Source organism: Neolamprologus multifasciatus, chromosome 10 (assembly GCF_963576455.1).
Source record: "Neolamprologus multifasciatus chromosome 10, fNeoMul1.2, whole genome shotgun sequence".
Lineage (NCBI taxonomy): Eukaryota > Metazoa > Chordata > Actinopteri > Cichliformes > Cichlidae > Neolamprologus > Neolamprologus multifasciatus.
The window spans coordinates 23,474,846-23,496,189 of NC_140448.1; the positions used below are offsets into that span (position 1 = coordinate 23,474,846).

Sequence of the window (21,344 nt, forward strand, 5' to 3'; positions counted from 1 at the left end):
CTAAGGTTTATTTTTTAGCACCTGGCGGTTCTTTTTTTAATTCTCATCCGTAAATAATCTGCTCTTTCACGTGATTCAGTTTATTTTGAAAAGTCTCAACAGGATCTTGAGCTTTATTGTGAAAGGTTTATGTGGAACATAAACAAGCAGACACGCAATGCTGCTACCGTTGTTGTTGCTAACCACAACGCATAAAAACAGGCGCTTGTCCATATTAAATATAAGAGAAAGAGAGAACTTTAGGAAATTAATATAGCCACTACAGTGACCATCAAAATGATGAGAAAATATTGCCGTAAACAGTTTATTTTGCGACACCACAAAACAAACGATAGCGTAAAATGAAACGATAGACGTTTTTATATCGTCATCTGATATATATCGTTATATCGAACAGCCCTACAAGAAACTGGCCATCTGTCCCGACCCTCAGCTGATTGGGACAGAAGACCAAAGTAGACCTCAAAATCAAGATGTTTGGAGGGAGAGAAATGCTGAGTATGTCCCACAGAACATCATCAGCACAGTCAAGCATGGAAGTGGAATCATTATGATTTTTCCTGCTAAGGGTACAGAATGACTTCACTGCATTTAGGGGCCAATTAATGTGCCAGGTACTGTAAAATCTCCTTCCCTTAGCCAGAATTCTGGAGTTGGGTCATGGATCGGTTTTCCAGCATGATAATGACCCAAACATATCGCTAAGGCAACAAAGAAGTGGCCTACCCATTCTCCAGACATCTGTCCTCCAGACATCTGTCCCTGACATGTGTGCAAACCCGGTGACCAACTAAAAGAAATGTTTTACCGTCGTGCTTCCAACAATGGTTTTCTCCACCATGTTTTGCTTGTTTCAAACACTTATTTCACTCAATGACATGCAAATCAATTTATAACATTTTTGTGATGTATTTTGGTTAATATTCCATCTGTCTCCATTAAAATGAAACTATCGTAAAACAGTTTTTCGGAAGTGAACAAACTTGGATATTCAGCAGAGGATCAAGTAAACATTTCCTCCACTGTAAAACTCCAACCCAGTGAATATTTATGAAGTATTTAGAGAAATTTCAGTGACAGAAAGATCTTCGTTAATCCTAGGTTTAAATTTAGGTGCTGCACAGTCACAGACACTGTCATACCTAAGCCCCACTTTACGTCACAGAGAGACTTAAAATTAGAAGCTGCAGTGGCAATGACAGGAATGGAAGGATAACCAAAGAGCTTGTTAACAACACTGTGTTTTACTCCTGTTTTTTTGCCACCCAAAGTGATAAACTTTAAACAGTCTTGTAATTATCTAACACATTTATTTGTCTGACAGATGAAACAATCATAATGAAAAGGCTTTTTTTAAAAGCAAAAATCATGGACTTTAACTAATTTTCACATTTAGAAAAAAGGCCTGGAACTTCAAACTTTTATACGTCTAATTCACGTTAAGCCTGTTTAAGCTTCAATGTCTTACCAATAATCCATCATTCGTGTAGCACCTTCCAAGCTCAAAAATACAGGTGAAAGTGTTTTACAACCTGAAAAGGAAAGCAGGAAATTTGACTGTCAGTAAATCCAGGAGATTCGAACGCTGCAGTGACCTTTCTGCCGGGTTGTGTTTGACATAGTGTGACCCAGCTGGTCGGCTTAGTAAATTCAGTCATTTCTCCAGTCAAGCGTAACACCGCGTGTGATTCAAAAGTGGAACATTCCCTTTAGATTGGGCAACATCTCACTTCAGATATGACTGTTTGTAAGTAAAAATTGTATTTATAGCACGTTTGAAGACAAATATCACAAAGTGCTAAACGACAAAAATGGTCAAAAAAGTAAATGAATAATAAGGACAAAAAGTTACGAAGGGCAAGTTTAAAAAGATGACTTTTGAGTCCACAGGTGTCAAGCTGAGTGGGAGCGACGTACAGAGTCTCTAGTAGTCTAGGGACCTGCTGTGGATGCAGGGAGGTAAAAACCAGAATCTTAAAGTGGACTCTGAAGCAGCTGAATTGGCAACAGTGTTAAATGAGAGTACGTAAGGTTCAAATTCGACTCGAGGTTTTATTGAGACAAGTGAACAAGGAATTACAGTAAAAACGAGATGATGACATAAAGACACGAACAACAATTTCTAGTTCAGACCGTGATACTGTAGGACTGAACCTGGCAATGTTTCTCAAGTGGGGGGAAAAAGGAAGACAATATTTGCCCAGACAATAGATTATAAAATACAGAGAAGTGAAACATGCCTGCTTACAATCACCCTGCCATGTGATTAACACTTACTGTATGCTATTGTATGTATTACTGTAAATCGGAAGGGGAGTGCGTGTGTGAGACAATCTGTTGTCATATAGCAAGCTTTGATTACTTCTGGAGTGCCAAAAGTGAAATAGCTGATGAGGCTGGAAATCAACTTTTTATTTATTTATGTTTATTTGCAACAAATGAATAGTTGCTAACACAAATTTATTTAATCATATTTTTTAAATAGTGATTATAGTTCCAAGCTTACCGGAGTAATTGAGACATAAACATCTCAGATCAAGAAGGTTCCTGGTTTGAATCCTGGCTGAATCCCATGTGGAGCTTACATGTTCACCCTGTGCCTGCCTGGATTTCTTCCCACAGCCCAACATTACATGCAGGGTAACAGGTGATTAAAGTGGCTGTGGATGTGAAGTGTTTAGAATAAAGTGCTGCATGAACGTGGGATTAAAATGCCTATATTAATGCAAGTAAATTTAATTATATTACAGTCACATCAGTTTAAAGTGCTGGCTATTAACTATTTGAGGCTCTTTAACCTGTAGTGCTTTTCTTCATTAAGCGATCGCATTATTTTGAAAAGAAACGAGTCGCTGTGCAAGAGATGCAGTGAAAAGAGTATAAAGGTGAATGAGCGCAAGAGTTAAAATAATAGAGTTAAATTGGGGTAAAAATGCAAAGCGTTAAAGTATTTTAAATTGGGTCATCGGAGCCTGTTTGTGCTAGCTGTTACATTTTTTTGAATTGGAAGCGAGAGTGTGAGTCACCCTGCTTAAAAGGAGAAACTGTGTATCGACGATGAATAATAAGAAAAAAAATAAGAGTCATATTCGACAATCTGTAGTTTTACACTGTAAAAAACTGACTTTTACTATTACTGCAGCTTTTGATGTTTGCACTTAAAAAAAAAAGGAAAGAAAGAAACAGTTCCAGTACTTGTGTAAAATTTGTCAGCACTTATTACTGCCCTTACTGTAACAAAACTCTGCACAGTTTCTTCTGGTCTTTGGGCTCTTTTATGTACACCACACTGGCTGATTGTCAAGTCATTTAATGGCTCAGATGCTGCATCGCTTTCACTCTCAGTGGTTATAACCACCGCGGCACATTATCAGTGCAGGAATACTATTTTCAGCTTCTCGACTCTCAGTTTAACATGCACACGTTCTAATACTGAGCTCACACGCAGCCACTTTGACTCAAACAGTTCCTCTTTGAAGTGTTTCCCGAGACGCCAACATGGAGACCGTGAGATAGTTGCTGTAGTTGTTATTAGACGGCCGCGCTGAAAGGGGCATTCCAAAGAAAACTGCCCCATTACTGCTGCTAATTTTCCCCTTCAGGTTTCCCAACAGCAGACAAACTGATAGCAAGGGCAAAAAGGTGACTTACAGAAACCATGATCAAGTTTCCTTCGCATTAAGGTGTGAAGATTAACTGCTAAAATAAAAACTTGTGTGCAGTTCGCATGTAGGATTTCGACTTTGATGTTTGCCATACAGTCATTTTAGGGAAAATGGGTAATTTCGAAAAAGGATGTTAAGTTTCAATATCACAAGAAGTATTAGCATCTGCTGTTGTTATTACTGCCGATCACGTGTTTTCAGAACATTTGCGCTCGAAGGGGTTAACTAGGCAGTCTGATACTCTCATCAGATTAAGCATCTTTAAGTTAACCGTGTTGATAGTGAAACTCACATGAGGGCACATTCAGATTGTCACTAACAAAGGGACAAAATGGCCCATGCTGGTGATACTGGTGAGGCTGTGCAATTGTTCTTCTGAGGCAGCAAATGTTTTTTAACACGGTTCTGCAAGCTGCATGCTCCAAGGTGTGTGCGTGTGGAGTCCTGGATAATTTCATTTGTGGCCACCAGATGTAATTATTTCAGCCACTACTTCTGAGAAATGTCACTTTGGCATGGCAGATGCCTACAAAACACTACAATACCCATGAGCCTCAGTCGCTGTTGCCTCAGAGAGGAAATGGTAGAGATATGAAAAGGCTTTCATGCTGCAGTTGAAAATAAAACACAGTGTGATGGTGTTCTCAGTTGTCTAGCAGTTTAACATACATACAAGTACCTGTAGGAGTTTTTTTCATGCTTAACTTCTGCTGCAGAGTTTTTATGTACGCAGATGTGTACTGTACCTTCACCTTTTTAGAACAGCAGCAGACATTTCTGACACATTTCTTAATCTCGCAGGGTTTCAGTTACATCTAAAGTAGTCGCAATGACTCACCTATGAGTGTGTATGGGAAAAAATGCCACTTTGTAACTTTATACCCTTGTTAAGATAGCACATACTTCATTTATCATGTAATTCATATGTTTATAGCAGCCAAACCTTTCAACACAAACTACAACAAAATATTAAAGTGGAAAAAAGAAAGTGCGTGCTTACTATTTCCATAGGATTTTAGGGGGTACGTAGCAGCCAGGCACTGCTAATCAAATCCATTTCATCAATCATTAATCGTGAACCAGTGTCAGCATCTCTGTAACAGCGGTTTTGGTAGTTTGCTCCTCTGCAGAAATGTCACAAGACTGTGCAATGCTCAGAAAAACTGTAGAAACTCAAGAGCTACATTTCAGACTCTAGAGGTTGTTAAATGTTAAAGTTCATGACCGTACAATTAGAAAAAGACTGAATAAGTATGGCTTGTTTGGATGTGTTGCCAGAAAAAAGAACATGGCATCATGGCTTTGGTTGAATCGACGATGAACTCCTGTGTAGAGTCAAATGTGAGGCCGTCTGTCTGACAGCTAGAACTGGGCCAAAACTCGATCATTCAACAGGACAGTAATCCCAAGGAATCGAGGTGTTGCAACGGCCCAGTCAAAGTCCAGACCTCAGCCTGATTGAAATGCTGTGGCAAGATTTCAGGAGAACCGTGCATAAGTGAATGCTTCCAAACCTCAAATAATGATGACTAAACAAATATCTCAGTAAGGTAAAAAGAACACAAGCTACAGCAAAAAAAAAAAAAGAAGAGCGAGTAAAAGTAAAAATAAGTTATTTAACTAAAATATATATTAATATTATCTTTAAGTACATCAAATCTGAATGTGATACAGTTAAATTCATGTAGTTTCATGTAGTGGAACAGTGTAAAAACTATAAAGCATAATAAAAGTATTTATTAAGTATTGTATTAAAGGTAGAAAAACAGCAAAACAAGGAGAGTAACACGTAAGTGGCACCCAAAATCTACTTGTACTTGTTGTCTCGGATGACACAAATTGTTGCAAAATGATACAGCACTTTGCCACGCAACAAAAAGTCCCCCCTTCCACCCCCCACCCCCCGACGCTTGTTTTGCTGCCTTTGGTTGCGCGACTGTTATTGTGGCGCAGCAGTTTTTCGTCAGTACGAGCACACTCTGAATGTAAGCCTGATGTTTCCAATAAATGGAATTTACCCCTCATCAAAAACTTCTATATGTTGAACAATCTCTGAAGGGAAGTGGCTGCAAAAGCTCAAAAAGTCCCTTCTTCTTCTTGATATACATACAAAGGGGCGTACTGAGCGCGCTCTGTGGCTACTTTGGCTGGTCAGCTAATCATTACTGTACTGCTGTGAACCAGTTTGAGTCAAGCACTCGCTGCAGCATTTTTAGATATTCTCTGTGAGTGAAGCTTAACAAGTTTAACTAAATACTCAACTGCTTACTTACACTTCATCGTGCACGCAAGGTGAAGTTTGTTCACACAAGCTGCATGAATAAAACTGTGGATGACATTATTTTAAAAAGAAGCAAGAACAGAGAGAGACCGATGAAGGCTTGCAACTTGAAAATGTCGCCATTAAATACTCGAAAGGTGTGCAGGGGAGGGGAGGATGACAAGGAATGAAGGTGTAATGACGAGGAAAAAAGGATGAAAGGGGTCTTTAATGAAAGAGGGAGAGACGCGAGGGATGGGAAACAGAGGCAAAAGGGTCAAGATGGGGTGAGAAGCAGGGCAGAGACAAGCAATAAGAAGAACCCGGACAGTGGGAGGGTAAAGGGCACCAGGGGAGGGATGAGGGACAAGAGGAGAAGGGAGGAAGGGCGTGGTGGGACAGACAGAGGAATGGGAGGAAGGGTTGAGTGGTGAGACAGGTCGACTGACTCAGTCTCGTTCCTGTCATCCAGATTTATAGCGGCTCGGGGTCCCGAAACAGGCCCGGAGCCGCGGCCAAATTACAGTCATCTAGAGCATTCCTCTGCTGCAAACACAGGTTAGCAGCCGGGCCGCGCTAAGTGCTAGGTGCTGCCTGTTGACAAATGACTTCCTTTGAAGGGCACAAAGAGAGAGAGAGAAAGAGAGAGACTGGATATTTTCTGTGTGAGGGCACAGAGTCAAGCAGTCTGTGTTTCTTTTGTTCGAAAACATTTCTGCTAAAAGTAGAGACAAAGAGTGTTTGTTTGGATGCTCGTCTGGGTGTGCGTCTGCCCGTGTCGTTGTGGGTTTTTAAAATGTGGCCGCTTTTACGACAGACCCCGACTTGTGTGGAATAAACCAGCGAAACCGACTGGCATCATTGGTTTCTAGTGGAAGACACAAACACACACACAGAGAGAAAGACAGAGTATGCCACAGTGACCGAGAATACGTGAGTCAGTGTGTTAACGTGTTTAATGCCAGGTTCCTATGCTGCTTACACTGCTAAACCCATCAGACCTGTGGGCTGGGGATGTTCAAACACTGAGAAAACCCTGATTACAATGATGTTAATGTGTGTGTGTCTGTGTGTCCTCCAGGCGTTCACAGGCATCAGTCCCAGGACCTCTCAGGATATTACTCCCTCCCTCCTGGTGGCGTCAGCCAGATCACTCCCTCGATGAGTTGGTGAGTCAAATTAGCCCCTTTCTTAAATCAGATGGGCGATACATACCTTTGCAACCTTCACCGGTCTGTTAAAGGGATGTTATTCAGGTGCTCACATCAAAGTTCAGACACAGCACAGACTTTCTCTCTGTCTCTCCTTGGTATTCACACCATTTGTTGTACTTGTGCTTCAGTGCTGTGAGACATTCACACTCTTGAGATCTCTCTTATGGATGGGGAAATAGTGAAAATGCAAGAAATAGTAATTGAGAAAAGTCCTCATCTCGCTGCAGCTGATTTAAGATGTAAGGTCATGGTGTGCGTGTTATCGATATTCGGGTCCCTCTTCCAAACAGTCGTGTTTTAGAGCGAGCTGGGCAATTCAGGGACACATGATAGAGATTTACAGATGTAATCTTGTGCGTGCCTGTCTGCTAATGCGACTGCGTTCAGTTCAGACTTGTGTTATGTTCTGTAAACGTTACCAGGTCTGACTTGGCAAAATTGCTGCTGTGGCTATTATGGAAAAGTGACCAGATGTTGAAGCCCTGCACTGGAAAAGAATTGCATGTCTGGCTGTCTGCACAGGACTTTAGATCATTTGTGTCATTCCGAACTAAAAGTGGGACAAAACCATGCCCTACCCTCTGAATCCAATGTTTTTTTTTCATGTTTTCTATGCTTTGGTGATGTCTGATGGACTTTTTCAGTATTTTCAGTATTTCATATTATAAACCTATATGTGTGTCAAACCCATTTTACATTGGGTCCCACTTTGATCATAAGTGGGACTGACTAGTGAAACTCATCTTTCTGTCAGTGTAAAAAAGTTTAACTGCACATTTAATCCCTGACATATTTTAATATAAGAAAAAGAAGTTCAGTTTCAACAGTACAGCTCAGTTTTTCTACAGGATAAAGACATGTGGCTTTGGGTTTCAATTGTAAGAATTGCATGTGTAAAATTACAGAAATTACTGAAAGAATATCTTTTTTCTTTTTTTCTTCTTTCTGGTAGTTATTTGTTTATCTATTACTTATTTTCTTCTGTGAAGAATAAATAACCATGGAGAAGCCATACAACTAATGAAAACGCAGTTAAATATATGAATAAAATGTTGCATTTTCCAAAGCCATCCAGTGGGCCAAATTGGAGTCTTTGGCAGGCCGATTCTAGACCCTGGGCCTTATGTTTGGCAGCCTGCTATAGACTAAAATTGTCAAAGAGAAATATCGAAAATAATTATTAGTTGAAGCCACAAATTAAAGCTACACTATACTTTGCTCCAGCATAGTAATCATAGTAAACTGCATATCTTTTGTGTTTTAAAATGTTGGTCAGAAATATCAAAGATATGTGAATGTCGTCTTTATAGTTTATGCTTCTTAATCCAATCAGTGGTGTTCTTCTGGGCCAGGTTTCCCATCATAAACTTGTAACTAACCCTTAACCCCACCAATGTTCCTCTTTCAGCCTGATTAAAGGAGCCGCAGTGGCCTCCAAACTGTTATCCTCGTTTTTTCCCAAACACTGTTATCATTTCATTGACCTATGCCGATGTGCACACATCACAGGTTCATCTGGTGTCAGCTCAGATAACCCGTTGTCATGGAAGCCACAGCCTTTGATCCTGTTTGTTGAGGGCTTCGACCCGTGGCCTCTGGTTAAAACATAATGAGTGTCGACAGCTGCAAATTTTAAATGAAATGTCAATCAAAGTAATGGTGATTGGCCTCAAGAAAGTCCTCTGCGGCACATTTTCTCTATATATAAAGAAGCGTTTTGTGGTCTTTAAACTGAAGGATGTTTCTATGAAACACGTCTTTAAAGATGTCCTGATGGCTGCAAACATCACAATCGGGTGGGTTCAAAGATTTCCAAACAATGAACAAAATGTTGGTTTTGGAGTTGTAGCCACTGCACTGTGTTTTTAGTGATAGAATTCCTTAAGTCTGTTTCTCATGGGCTCGGAGCGCAAACAGCGGCGATGCAGAAAGCTACGCTGGACACCTAAAACGGGCACATCTGTTCCATATTCAGTCATCCAGGTTTCCATCCATTCAGAGCTGATTGTGAGCCTCCAATGTCATGCTGGTTGATTGTGAACTTATAATGTCAAACTTCCCATTGATTTATGGATCAACACAAATCCATTTATTCCAACCTACAGCATCTGTGCCTGGACAAATCCCCTCTTAGAATAGTTAAAGGCTTACATCAAATGTCATGGAGATTTGGGATGAAAGCTTAAAAAGTTTTTGTGGGCATTAGCTTACATGTGTGTGTGTGTTTATTTTTTTTCTTTGTGTTTTCTTTTTTTTTTTTTTTTGTGCTTCTGTAGGACAAGCTGCATGTCCCTAGACGTTTCTCAAGTCTGTGATTTCCGGGGGTTTTATCTTTTTTAGACAAGAGCTCTTCATCATGGACTTTCACAAGTATTGCTAACAGTTAATCTCCTTTAACCCAGATTATCTGCTTTGTTTTGGCCCCTTATAGTGTGCTTCTTTGTGGAAGGAGGAGGCAGGGATAACATGGAGAATGAGCAGTTAAATGTCAAACTGTTGTTTTCTGTTCTTTCTCTCTTTTTTTCTTTAAGTCCCGTCCCTCCACGACCACCTCCAACCGTCCCTTTAGCCTGCTGGCTGGTTAAATCCATTACATCAGGAATTATAAAATCTTTTACCTCCTGCTGACCAAAGAGTCTTGTTTTAAGCAATGCAGACATTTAAAATCAAAATTGTAAGCTGTTATCAGAGAACAGAAAAATAACAAATAAAAGAATATGAAGAACATGACTAATAACCTTATTTTCTATCAATGAGCAGCTTAAATTACAAGTATGGAGGTCTGGTTGATGATTGAATGTAATCCAAAACAATTATACTGTACTTACCGACCCTTTAAGAAAGCACCTGAAGTCTTTTTGAGGGTCTTGGCATCAGAGCAGTTGCGGTTTCTTTTGGAGATAAAGCATCAAACTCTCTTCTTGTAGGGACAAATGAAGGCTCGTATGAGGAGTGGGCAATTAGATTAATATTGTATTCATTTAAAACTTCAAGTTTGAATCTTGGGAGTCTACTAAAATGGGTTTAGATGCTTTAATGTTGAAGAAAAAACATGAAAAAACAAACTGCGCCTGCTTGAAACACTGTTTTAGATCTTGGTTCTTTAAGGTTTCCCTTTTTAAAAGTCTAGTGTACACTTGCTGGTCAGCTGACCTGGCAAAAGTGAGTGTATTAGTTGCATACCAAAGCTCTTCAAGTGTAGACTCAGCCCTTTAAGAGCTGTAGGCTAACAACCCCCTGGCCCCCTGCAGAGGTTAATACGTCACACATTGGTTTCATGCATTGACATTGTTTCCAAAACCAACCCCATCGTCACCATTTATTCCTCCACCAAGGCGGAGACCAAGTAGCTGTCAGCAAGATCGCATTAAAAAGAACTACTAAGCCGGATTTTATTAAAGTTAATGGAGAGGTGGTGAGTGGGCAAAGGAATAACTGAGTGCATTTTGCAGCAGCTCCAGATCAATTTCTATCAAACTGTAGAAATGGGTATTAACTTGAGTATGCCTCAAGTTTTTAACAGGTTTACAGTCAGATGATTCCTAACAAGCAGTTGAGCTTTTTTTTTCCTCTGTGGTTGCAAGGACAATGCAATCAAAAAGAAAAGTCATGTGCTTGTTCCTGGGTTTTTCAGGTGCAGGTTGGGAGGCAGCTGCTCATTGTTTTGACTGCCAGCATGTTGAAGGAGCTGTTAGGGCTAGGTGTGAACTATGCAAGCTTGTTACATAGTGATGTAAATAAGTCACGAGAAAAGCCTGGACTACAAACGAGAAGTTTCGGGTGGCACAGCAGCAGTGCTTTCTGTGGCCTCCAAACTTTGCAGAGCACACAAAACAAAGGGGGGAAACCCTAAATGCATAACATGGGAACTTAATTTATTTTAATGGCTATGGATTAAAGAGGATTGGACTGACTAGTGGGCTGTTTGACTCATTAGATTCAGCGATATGAAGGAAAAAAGAAAGAAAAGTGGATGGGCCATTTAGTTTGAACTGCTTTTGTCTAAACTGTGTCGTAGCGTGGCCTCAGCTGAAACAGGGTTACAGCTGGAGCTGAGGCCACTAATCTCCGGATCTTATCCCAGTTTAGGGTTTCTGCTGCTGGGCTTTTCTGAATGTAAACAACCTCTGGAGAACAGATACAGCTGAAACAAAGAGGAAGAGATTAAAAGGAGATAGCAGAGTGTGACAATAATGATAATGATTGCAAAGGTGGTGTAAATGGTAGATGTGGACTGGAGCAAGCGAGCGTGTGCTGACATTCACAAACACCAGGATGAGTCAGTCGAAGGGGAGGATGGTTGCATTTGCTCTCTGGAGGTAGTTTTTTTTTTTTTTTTTTTTTTGGGGGGGGGGGGGGGGGTATTTCTACATATCAAAGGCTTTTCCCTACACCCGCTCCCCACCCGCGACCTCCCACGGTGTGAGTATTTGTTTGTGCTCCCAGTAAGTCAAGTATTGACGCACAGCTGTCAACAGTGCTGATCCAGGCTTTCCAGGGGGTGCATCACAGCATCACGACGGGCATTAAGGATTGCGAATTAACTTTATGTTAGAACCATCAAATAACACACAAGTCCTGAAGTTTATTTTATTTGGGTTTAATTCTGTTTTGTTTGCGTATTCAAATGCAATGCGGTATGAAATGTACATGGGTGACTTGAAGAAATGTATGCCTGAGCACGCACAGAACAAAAAAAGAAAAGCTGAATGAGTGTTTGAAAGCATCTCTGCAAAACTTTCCACCAGATTAAGAGACAACTTATATTGATGTTAAAGGATGGGAAAGGCACAGGAATGACAGCAAATTTCAGGGGTAAGGAAGTTTGTTGGGAATTTGGAAGATTATCCAGTGGAATAATGGTTCTGGAAGCATTCCATTAGGTGACCTTAATGAATCTGTTTCCACCTAATTCCTTAATTTAACCATTAAGGGCAACAACAAAAAAACTTTTACCTGTTAAATTAAAATCTTCCGTCTCTTCCCTCTGCTGTGCTGTGGCAGGCAGAGCCAGCCTGTCTATCCTGCCCTGTCCCCATGTGGATTCAGGCAGCCCTACCCCTCCAATCTCCCCAGCGCATCGTCCTACTCCAGGTACCGTAGCCGACTGGCCAGCTTGAGCCAACCCGATCCAAGTTGGGGTTGGGGGGAAAAAAAGGGCAACGCTCTGCATCACCAACTCCTGTTTATAGCACATCTCAAACGTCTCAGCAGGCGTTTTCCATTCACCGTGGCAAACTCATGTTCGGGCCGATTTCTTTGGACAGCTTCTGTAAAATGTTCTATTGGAGCCAGTGTGCTGTAAACAGGACCAGTTCAGTGTTTCGCCAAAAACAAGCTGAGTCAAGCCAAGCTAATCGCTGCTGCAGAATATGAAATGTCACACACACACACACACACACACAGAGAAAGAAATAGAAACAACCATTAGGACAGCTGCTTTATTTTTTCTTTTCGCTGCCCTTAAGCTTTGTTCTGGTTATAATTGTGTCTTGTCTTTATCTCGCTGTAAAAACGTCAATGTTTTTTTAAAAAAAAGAGAGTTCTTTTAGTCGTCATTGCAGATGCTTTTCATGTTTGCAAGCACACGCACGGAAAATTAAGTGTGAACCCACTGTGAGTTTAAGAGGGTTTTTGTGTTGAGTCAAATTTGCAAACCCTTAAAGATCTCTGCTCGCAACACACAGATGCTTTCTCTTTGTGTTAGTTGCCTAAAATAGGTGAAGAATCCCCAGCCTGTCTGGCATAACAGGCTGAGGATTCCTCATAGCCTGTTGTCAGTGACTCTGGTCTGTTGACAAGAGGCACAGTGTTTAACAACCCAAAATGGAACAATTAGGGACAAATTACTGAAAGATATCGCACAACTAACCTGCAAACAGATAGGAAAATATGAGGGAAATACAAAGCTAGATCACATCGTGATTGGTGGAATGCATTTTTACTCCCTACGAGTCAAGGTGTGTGACACACGAAGAAGCGTTTTCCCCTCAGCGCCCACTTCCCCTCTCTCTCGCTCAGTAATGTTTGGTCGCCCTCTAGTGGCGATAAATGATGGCATCACTCTTACACAAAAATAAACTTTAAAGAGCTTCTTTGTCACACTGCAGTCACATTTGTCCCGTGTTCTGTATTGCATTTACTCAGCTGTAGACACAAGATGAAACACAAACAACACTGATATGAAGCCCAGTGGACTTTCCATGCTTTCAGGCTCACTGCTTACATAAAACTGTCGCTCCTGCTTTGATGCTTACCGCCCTGCCGCCTCCTATCCTCAGTGCGTCTCTATGAACTCACCTTTTTTGTCACCCCCCCCCCTTTCTCTGTCTTATCCCCCAACCCCCTTTCCTCTGCTTTTTTTTTTCTCTTCTTTTTACCCTGCACCAGGTTTTCTCACTCGCTGATGCTCGGCCCATCAGGCATGCATCCTACAGGGATCCCCCATCCAGCCATAGTGCCCCCTACAGGCAAACAGGAGCACGAGCAGTATGACAGGAGCATGTACGTGTAAGTATACCCCTCGCTCCGTTTTAGGTACATTTATATTCATGGCTCCACCCTTTGTCAAAGTGTAAGAAACTATAAAGTTCTCACAGCCTCATTCCTTCACCCCACGTCTTTATCAGGAAGCCACAGGTGGAGCCCAAGCGGGAGAAGGAGCCCAAGAAGCCGGTCATCAAGAAACCTCTGAACGCCTTCATGCTTTACATGAAGGAGATGAGGGCAAAGGTCATCGCCGAGTGCACATTAAAAGAGAGCGCAGCCATCAATCAGATCCTGGGACGAAGGGTGAGGGACGCACACACACACACACACACACACACACACACACACACATACAGGCACACACATTGAAAAGCAGACTAATCCTGTTTCCAGGTCAGTCAGTAATTTCACACATGAGGAACATGAGAGGTAATGTGAACTCTGTTTCCCTCACTTACCAGACTGGTACTTATCTAGCACTTCTCTACTTTACCTGCACACTCACAGCACTTTCTACCACTACACACACACACCAGTGCTCATGGGTGCTGGGAATCGTACCATTGACCTTCTGATTAGTAGATGACTCGTTTTTCCTCAGCCACATCCGCCCCTTATTCTCATGCAGTAGTGCAATAAAGTAAGAGGAGTTACAGTCTATTGAACCTGGAGTACCCACTCAGGCACAGGGAGAGCGTGCAAACCCCACACAGAGGGTTCGAACCAGGAAGTGTCCTCCTGTGAGACGACATTTCAAACCACTGTATCCTCCAAATCCTTACATGATTATGTTATAAAGAGAGCGTCCCAGAGATGCACTGCCTTTCTTTTGGAAAAATGGAGAGAGGTTTATCATTTTATTAAAGACTTCAATGGCCAGTAGTTAACAAGGTTTAAGAATTACCCTCCTAAATGTAAAACTGGGTCTACGGTACATAACATCATTAGGAGAGTCAAAGGATTTGAGAACAGGCCTGGAAAACTGAGCCTGGGCCCTCGGGCTGCGCTGCATTAAAAACAGAAATGATTCTGCGATTGTTATCACAGTAAAGGCTCAGGAACACTTCAGGAAACCACCGACGGCAGCAAATGCAAATTGACACGCGACGAAGAAACATTTAAAAACAACATCCAGCTCATCTGTGCCGTAGAAAGAGAAAAAATGTCCTGTTGTCATAAAAATCTCCATTATAATTCATTTATAGTGAAAAATGAGCACATATTCCACACAGAAAAATAACATTTAATTTTCTCTTTTTGCACTATTTTCACTATATTGTATATTCTCAATAGAAAGAGAGTTTAATGATCAGATCAGTTCAAAGCTATTATCAAAGACTTTATTGCCCAAAACCCAAAAACTGTATAAAGGCAAGTCTGTGAAAATACTGACCTTCCTTTTGTTGTTTGTGTTTCCAGTGGCACGCACTGACCCGGGAGGAACAGGCCAAGTACTACGAGTTGGCCAGAAAGGAAAGACAACTGCACATGCAGCTCTACCCAACGTGGTCTGCTAGGGACAACTACGTAAGAACATGTTCTTCTTATTCCTCCCTCCCCTGTGTTCATGAGCCTATTCAGAGTGAGAAGAAAAACAAGCCGATATGACTAATTTCCTGAGCCGTCTGAAAACAAAAGCAGGGATATGCAAAAGCTCTCCCACTTTTTAAAATGGAAAAATAAAGGTGTGCAAGGCAGGGAATGTTGCAGTATCTGCAGTGAACATCATTTTCCATTGTTACTGGTTTACCGCAGTTTACGGAAAACAGTGATTTCTTGTGGCGAGCTCTAAAAATGCACTGAAAACTGTGCTGAATTACACGCAAAAAAGAAAATTGGAAGAAAAAAAATGTCCCCACCCCCTAAAAAAACCATCTAAAACTGCAGTTCTAGTGATGCAAATGGTACTTTCTGAAATAAAGTCCTCCCCCTGGATTCTTGGGTCATTGATTTATACCAATCTGAGCTTCCAGATGCATTAAAACAAAAGCCAGGAATCAGCAGAAGCTATTCACGCTTTGTTTTCTGTAAGGAGAAAACCATTTAATCAGAACCTGCTCTCTGGTGTGATTTCTGTGCAAGTGAAACCAAGAACAGGATCAGTCTCATGAAATCTGTTGTTTCTGACACTCTCAATGCCAGTGTTCTTAAATACAACGAATAAACTTATGTGGTGCATGCATTCTAGTTTCTGGCCTGCTGTGTGCCTTTGACTTCTCAGTTTGCTGTTGAACTCTTGCAGGAGGCGGGCCTTAGCGGGGTCGCAGGGGAAAAGAATAAAGCTGATTGGGTAGGGACACGTCTTATGGTGGATTTATACCTCTGTGGTGGGGGGAAGAAAAAAAAACTAATGTGAGGATTTGCATGAAAGGGGTTGTGGGTATTCCTGTTGCAAAGTTTGCATGCACCTTCCAAAAAAACAAACCAAAACAAAAAATCTGAGTGACTCACCCATGTCAGCCTCCCAGACAGCACGCACGCAGGCGGCGGCAGCCACACGAGCCGATGTGATTGGTCAGTTTTGGATATGGCCTAAGCTTTTGCAGCAGCTACGCCTGCAAGTATGTTAACCTTTGAAACACTAAATCACACAGAGGTATAAATCAGCCCGTTTGCTCGACTAACAGAGAGCAGGGCTGCATGGCTGGCCTCACTGCCTTAATATACAGCTTCAAAACACAGCACCTTCATTTTTGTAGCAACACAGCAAGACGTCTGTAAAGGAGGTTGTGGATGTTCTGAAAGAAAGACAGCCCTGGTTATGTTTTGCTGTGCCTGCACTCTCTTGCTTCTCTACACGTGATTGGTTACCGAGCTGAACTCTGCAGGCAGGCAGGCAGGCGTGGGAACTTGGTAACACTTTATCTGGACTGTGGTTTCTAACATGTTTGAAACATCTAAACTCGCGCTACATGTCACACAGATAACAGAGTAGCACAAGAAGATACCCTCGTGACCGCATATGTCAAAATTAAGGGTTGCGAGGCGACCCGGAGAGTGTTATTTCTGCACTCAGAAATTACCCTCATGTTGTTGTGAAGGTGTTGTAAACCAGAGCTTTAATACTCTCTGATCGCAGGTGTAGGAGCCGTCGCTGTATGCACACAGCTTTGAACATTGTCTTCACCTCTTAAACGGCTCTTAAATGTCACGATTCTAAGCACTGTAATTAAGCATAATCCACACTCTGTGGCTTTTTGATAGGCATATGGTTCAAGTTTGGAGAATTTAAAGGGATAGTTCACCTCAAACTCAAATATGTGTTTTCCACTGGAGCCCGTTTAGATTGTTTTGGCTTGAGTTGCCCAGATTGCACTTGCTTCCAGGTGTTCAGGGATCAAAAACAGCAAAACCCCGTTTTCGCAAAGGAACTATTTTCTTTTCACTGTCTACATCCGCCAGCTGGAGACAGCTTGCAGATGCTCAGTTTAAAAAAGGGGGTCACCATTAGTGTTTACATCCTGTCGTGCTGTCTGTCGTGAGCACAAAGTTCTCATCACAGGCAGATGCAGTTCTCCTTCTGCACTGTGGATTAGTCTGCAGTTCTATTACTTTTAAGAGAATTCCTTCAAAAGTGCACAACTCAAATCAGAGCGGTCTAGATGGATAAACAATTAGGGAAAACAAGTAGATTTTGCCATGAATGCTCCTTTAGTGTAAAAATATTCTTGGGATATATTGTTAGTGACACGACACACTCCAAAATCTTTTGAATCGATCACAAAGTCCAGGATTTTAAAGAAAGGGCCACTTGATGATCAGTCCACAAACTGTTTATAGGTGAAGGACTGAGCTTTAAATATCGTCTGTTGCATTTGGAAAATAAATAAATGAGTAAAAACAAGCTACCAAGTGTCCTCGCTGCCCTCTGTTCTCCTTCTGAGTTAAAAAAAACAAACCACTGGACCTACGAGCAAAACAGGAAGAGAAGTTCCACATATCGCCCACATACCTGTGGAGGGTTTCTCCTCCAGTTCCCCCACTCAAAAAAAAACAAAATATATACACTACTATACTACATATAGGCTAGTATATGCACACACACGCACACACATACGCCCACAGACTAAGAAGCTTCAGAATGGTGCACTTGCAAGAGGAGTAACCACATATACAATGCTGACAGCGAGCTGAGGAGGGTTAGACATCGAAGCGTAGGCGGTAGATTTCTGTGCCCACATCCTTCATCGCACCCAAATATGAGGCCTCACTTCACCATCACCGGATCTGTGTGAACAGCTCTGATGTTTACCTCAACAGTCACACATTACAATCAGCCTGGGGACACAGAACAAATGCGAACACGAATATGAAAACAGTTAGGAGTTTACAATGGCTTTAATCTGAATTCACGTTTCCCTCCTTTACTTACAAGGCCTTCAGCTTCTTTACTGTGCAGATTTCAGTTGATAGAAATGCCAGCCGAACACGGTGATTAAAAGTTATCTAAGACACTTGCACGTAACTTTTATCCTGCTTGAGATAAGCCAAATGAACTGGAAGATCTGCTGGTAGTCAGCAGTGCAGTCAAGAGTCCGACTCATTTCATTTCTTTGGCTTTTTTTTTTGTTTTGTTTTTTTCTCCTCAAACAGGGCAAGAAGAAGAGGAGAAAAAGGGAGAAGCAGCAGGACTCCAACACAGGTAAACCTCTAAATATGGATTTCCTTGCTCTCGTCTGACGGATGGTTAAACGTTTTTTTTAAAAAGCCACACACACAGAAAATGACCAGTGCCAAGACTTCTGGATTTCAGAGAATTCAGTCGAGCTTGAGTTTGCGTTGGCGCTGCGTACGGCACGGCATCTCGGTGTGCAGGATGTGTCTCAAACGTCAAACCACCCACCCACTCTGCTTTCCATGTAACCTCAATTACAAACATTTGAATCCCAGTGTGCAAAACTTTGTGCTGATCTTAGCTGTTCCAAGTTTAAAAAAAAAAGAAAGAAAGTCAGCCATCGTGGCAGAAAGGAAATCAAAAACTCTTATCGCATGACTAGCATTTTCCCTTTTCCACCTCCGCCATGTATGAACAATAACAAGCTTCTCAGCTCTGACCTGTTCGGTTTTGAGAACGCAGACGTGGTAGTTATCCACGTCCCAAGTAAACCACTTGAGTGCTTGTGGTAATACTATAAAAGCTACTACAGCATCGGCACGATGGCATCAAAGGTGAGACGATAAGAGGTTGTAACACTTTTGTGATTGTTTTAAAGAAGGTCGTGGATGTTCGGCGTCTTCACGATGCGCGGCAGCAGATAAAAGAGCCTCGGTCTCCCCTCAGCTCATGCTAGAGCGACCTGAGTGCTCTGCCTTAACTGGCACGATGCTTCATTTTACCGTGCAGTAACACCAACGTATATTTACTTACAGTATGGTGTAGGTCCAGAGCCATCCCTCATTTCTTTGTAAGTGGTCTTGAGCAGTAGCTCTCCATGCTTTCTGAAGGTCTTTTAGTGTTTTTCTTTTCAGTCCAGTACTTGTACCTGAACATTTTCAGAGATTTTTGTTGTTGTTGTTTCTTTTTTATATTTGAAAGACTGATAAATCAGGGTTAAATGGTTTTAACAAAGACACCGAACACAGAGATATTACCCAAAGCTTCATCACAAATGGTGTCAATGGAAGGATGCCAGTCAAGAAGGGAGAAGGGGCTGAAGTATATCAGATTATGCAAGAATTGGATTAAAAATAAGTGGGAACAGGTCTTATGGAGTGATGAATCCATCTGTAAAACACAATGGAAACCCTTCATGGTTGGGGGCGACATTTTAGCCAGTGGTGTTGGGGATCTTGTCCGAATGGAACTATGTCCAGTAGTACCGCCAGATTTTGATCCACTATGCCAGGGGTGTCGAACTTCAGGCCTCAAGGGCCGGTGTCCTGCAGGTTGTAGATCTCACCCTGGGTCAACACATCCGAATCAAATGATTAGTTCATTACCAGACCTTTTGGAGAACTTCAAGACATGTTGAGGAAGTAATTTAGCCATTTAATGAGCTGTGTTGGATCAAGGACACATCTAAAACCTGCAGGACACCAGCACTCGAGGCCTGGAGTTGGACTCGACACCTGTGCACTACGCAAAACCAGCTGGAAATTGTCCGATGTGCATGGCAATAATCCCAAACATACTGCAAATCCAGTAAAATCATACAAGGATAGAATAACACACAGTGAGACACTATTAGCACTATTAGTCATGGATTGGCCTCCACAGAGCCCAGGCCTCAGCTTTATTTAAGCGGTTTGGGATCATCTTGACAGAAGCCAGAAAACATCCAAAGAAGAGCTCTGACTTCCTCAGGAAGCCTGGAGAACTGTTCCTGAAGACTGCTTCAAGAAAGCTTGACTAAGAGAGTTCAGGCTGTGTTGAAGAAAAAGGGTGATCATACTAAATATTAACTGTGTCTTATAGACTGTATTTTCAAATATGGTTGCACATTTAAGTAAATCTCTGCACGTTTTTCCTGTTTTACATACAAAATATAAAGAAATGAGGGGTGGCTCAAGACTTGTGCACATTAGGGTATTTTCAGCAGATGTTTCAGAAACTGGAAAATATATATTTTTTGGATTTGGGCGTCGTTTTAGAAACTGAAAACCCTTGAAAGGTCCAGTACTAACAGTGTGACAGCACGGCTGCTTCTTCCTCTGTGTGTTAACTGACCCACATGTTTAACTAAGTTGTGTTGGGCGGTTGATCTGCTGGTTGTTAATGTCGCATTGTGCCGTAACCGTCTACTAACAGTTTTACTCGATGGCTTTTTCCGAACAAACGGTGCTTTTGTGCCGCCCTGACGAGCTTGTTTCTCTCTTCGTCTTCTTCTTGTCTGTGTCTTTTGTCGTCTAACCTGTTTCCTCCCCTCTTCCTCTGCTTTTCCTCCTCCCCTTTTCCTGTGCATGCCACGCATTGTGCTCAGACCCGGGCTCTCCTAAGAAATGCCGGGCTCGCTTCGGCCTCAACCAACAAACGGACTGGTGCGGTCCTTGCAGGTGTGTACCAACCATCCACCCCACTCGCTCCGCAGCACCACGCTACGCTCACGACTCCCCCATCTTTCTTCTCACACCGCTCAAGTGCATCGCGTCTCTCTGATGCCGTAGGAGGTAGAGCAGTCTTGGAGGTGGCATCAATCTCATTAATCCCATCAAGCTTGTTTTTTTTTTTCTGTTTTCCAGGCCTTTTTTTCAGCCTTTTCATTTGTCCAACAAGTAAACTGCTGAATGAAGACAAGCCCCCTCCCCTATTGTGATTATGCCTGCCAAGATGAGCTCTACCTCCTCGTGTTTGAGGTCTGCATGTCATCTCTCACTAACCTGCTGCTCTGCAAATAGAACCCATACATATGCAGTTAATATATAGCAAACAGCGAAACATGCTAACTTTAGTTAGGCTTCAGTCATGTGCTTACTTGCAGGTAAAAGGTCAGTCATGCAGATTTAGAGGTGTTGCATGAGTTAAAATGTATTTAGAGACATGTTTTCACACCCTCTCACTCCACCCCTATATTTAAGTCTGTAAATATATATATGTGATGTCTCACCCACACCGTCGAGGTTAGTTTGGGTTCTTCAGCACCACTGGCATAATGCCTTGCATAAGCAGGCCCTCTGTAGTGAATGGCTAGAGGTTAAAGGGGAATACCACTCATTAAAATGCTCTCTTTCAAACAACAACAACAAAAAAACAGTATTATTCACGCAGCTCATTGATAA

The 21,344-nt window shown here is 41.9% G+C and overlaps 1 protein-coding gene across 3 annotated transcripts in view; it reads left to right on the top strand.

The window, feature by feature from the left end:
- The window catches only part of tcf7 (transcription factor 7), a 75,559-nt gene that overhangs the window by 48,618 nt on the left and 5,597 nt on the right, over positions 1-21,344 (top strand). The window contains exons 5-12 of one of the 3 annotated variants that reach the window (XM_085174380.1): positions 7,007-7,094; positions 12,144-12,233; positions 13,530-13,649; positions 13,769-13,931; positions 15,048-15,155; positions 15,871-15,918; positions 18,222-18,270; positions 20,549-20,621. In XM_085174380.1, coding sequence (XP_085030506.1) covers positions 7,007-7,094; positions 12,144-12,233; positions 13,530-13,649; positions 13,769-13,931; positions 15,048-15,155; positions 15,871-15,918; positions 18,222-18,270; positions 20,549-20,621 — 739 coding nt within the window. The remainder of the gene's footprint in view (positions 1-7,006; positions 7,095-12,143; positions 12,234-13,529; positions 13,650-13,768; positions 13,932-15,047; positions 15,156-15,870; positions 15,919-18,221; positions 18,271-20,548; positions 20,622-21,344) is intronic. The other 2 variants (XM_085174381.1, XM_085174382.1) reach the window with 2 other exon arrangements.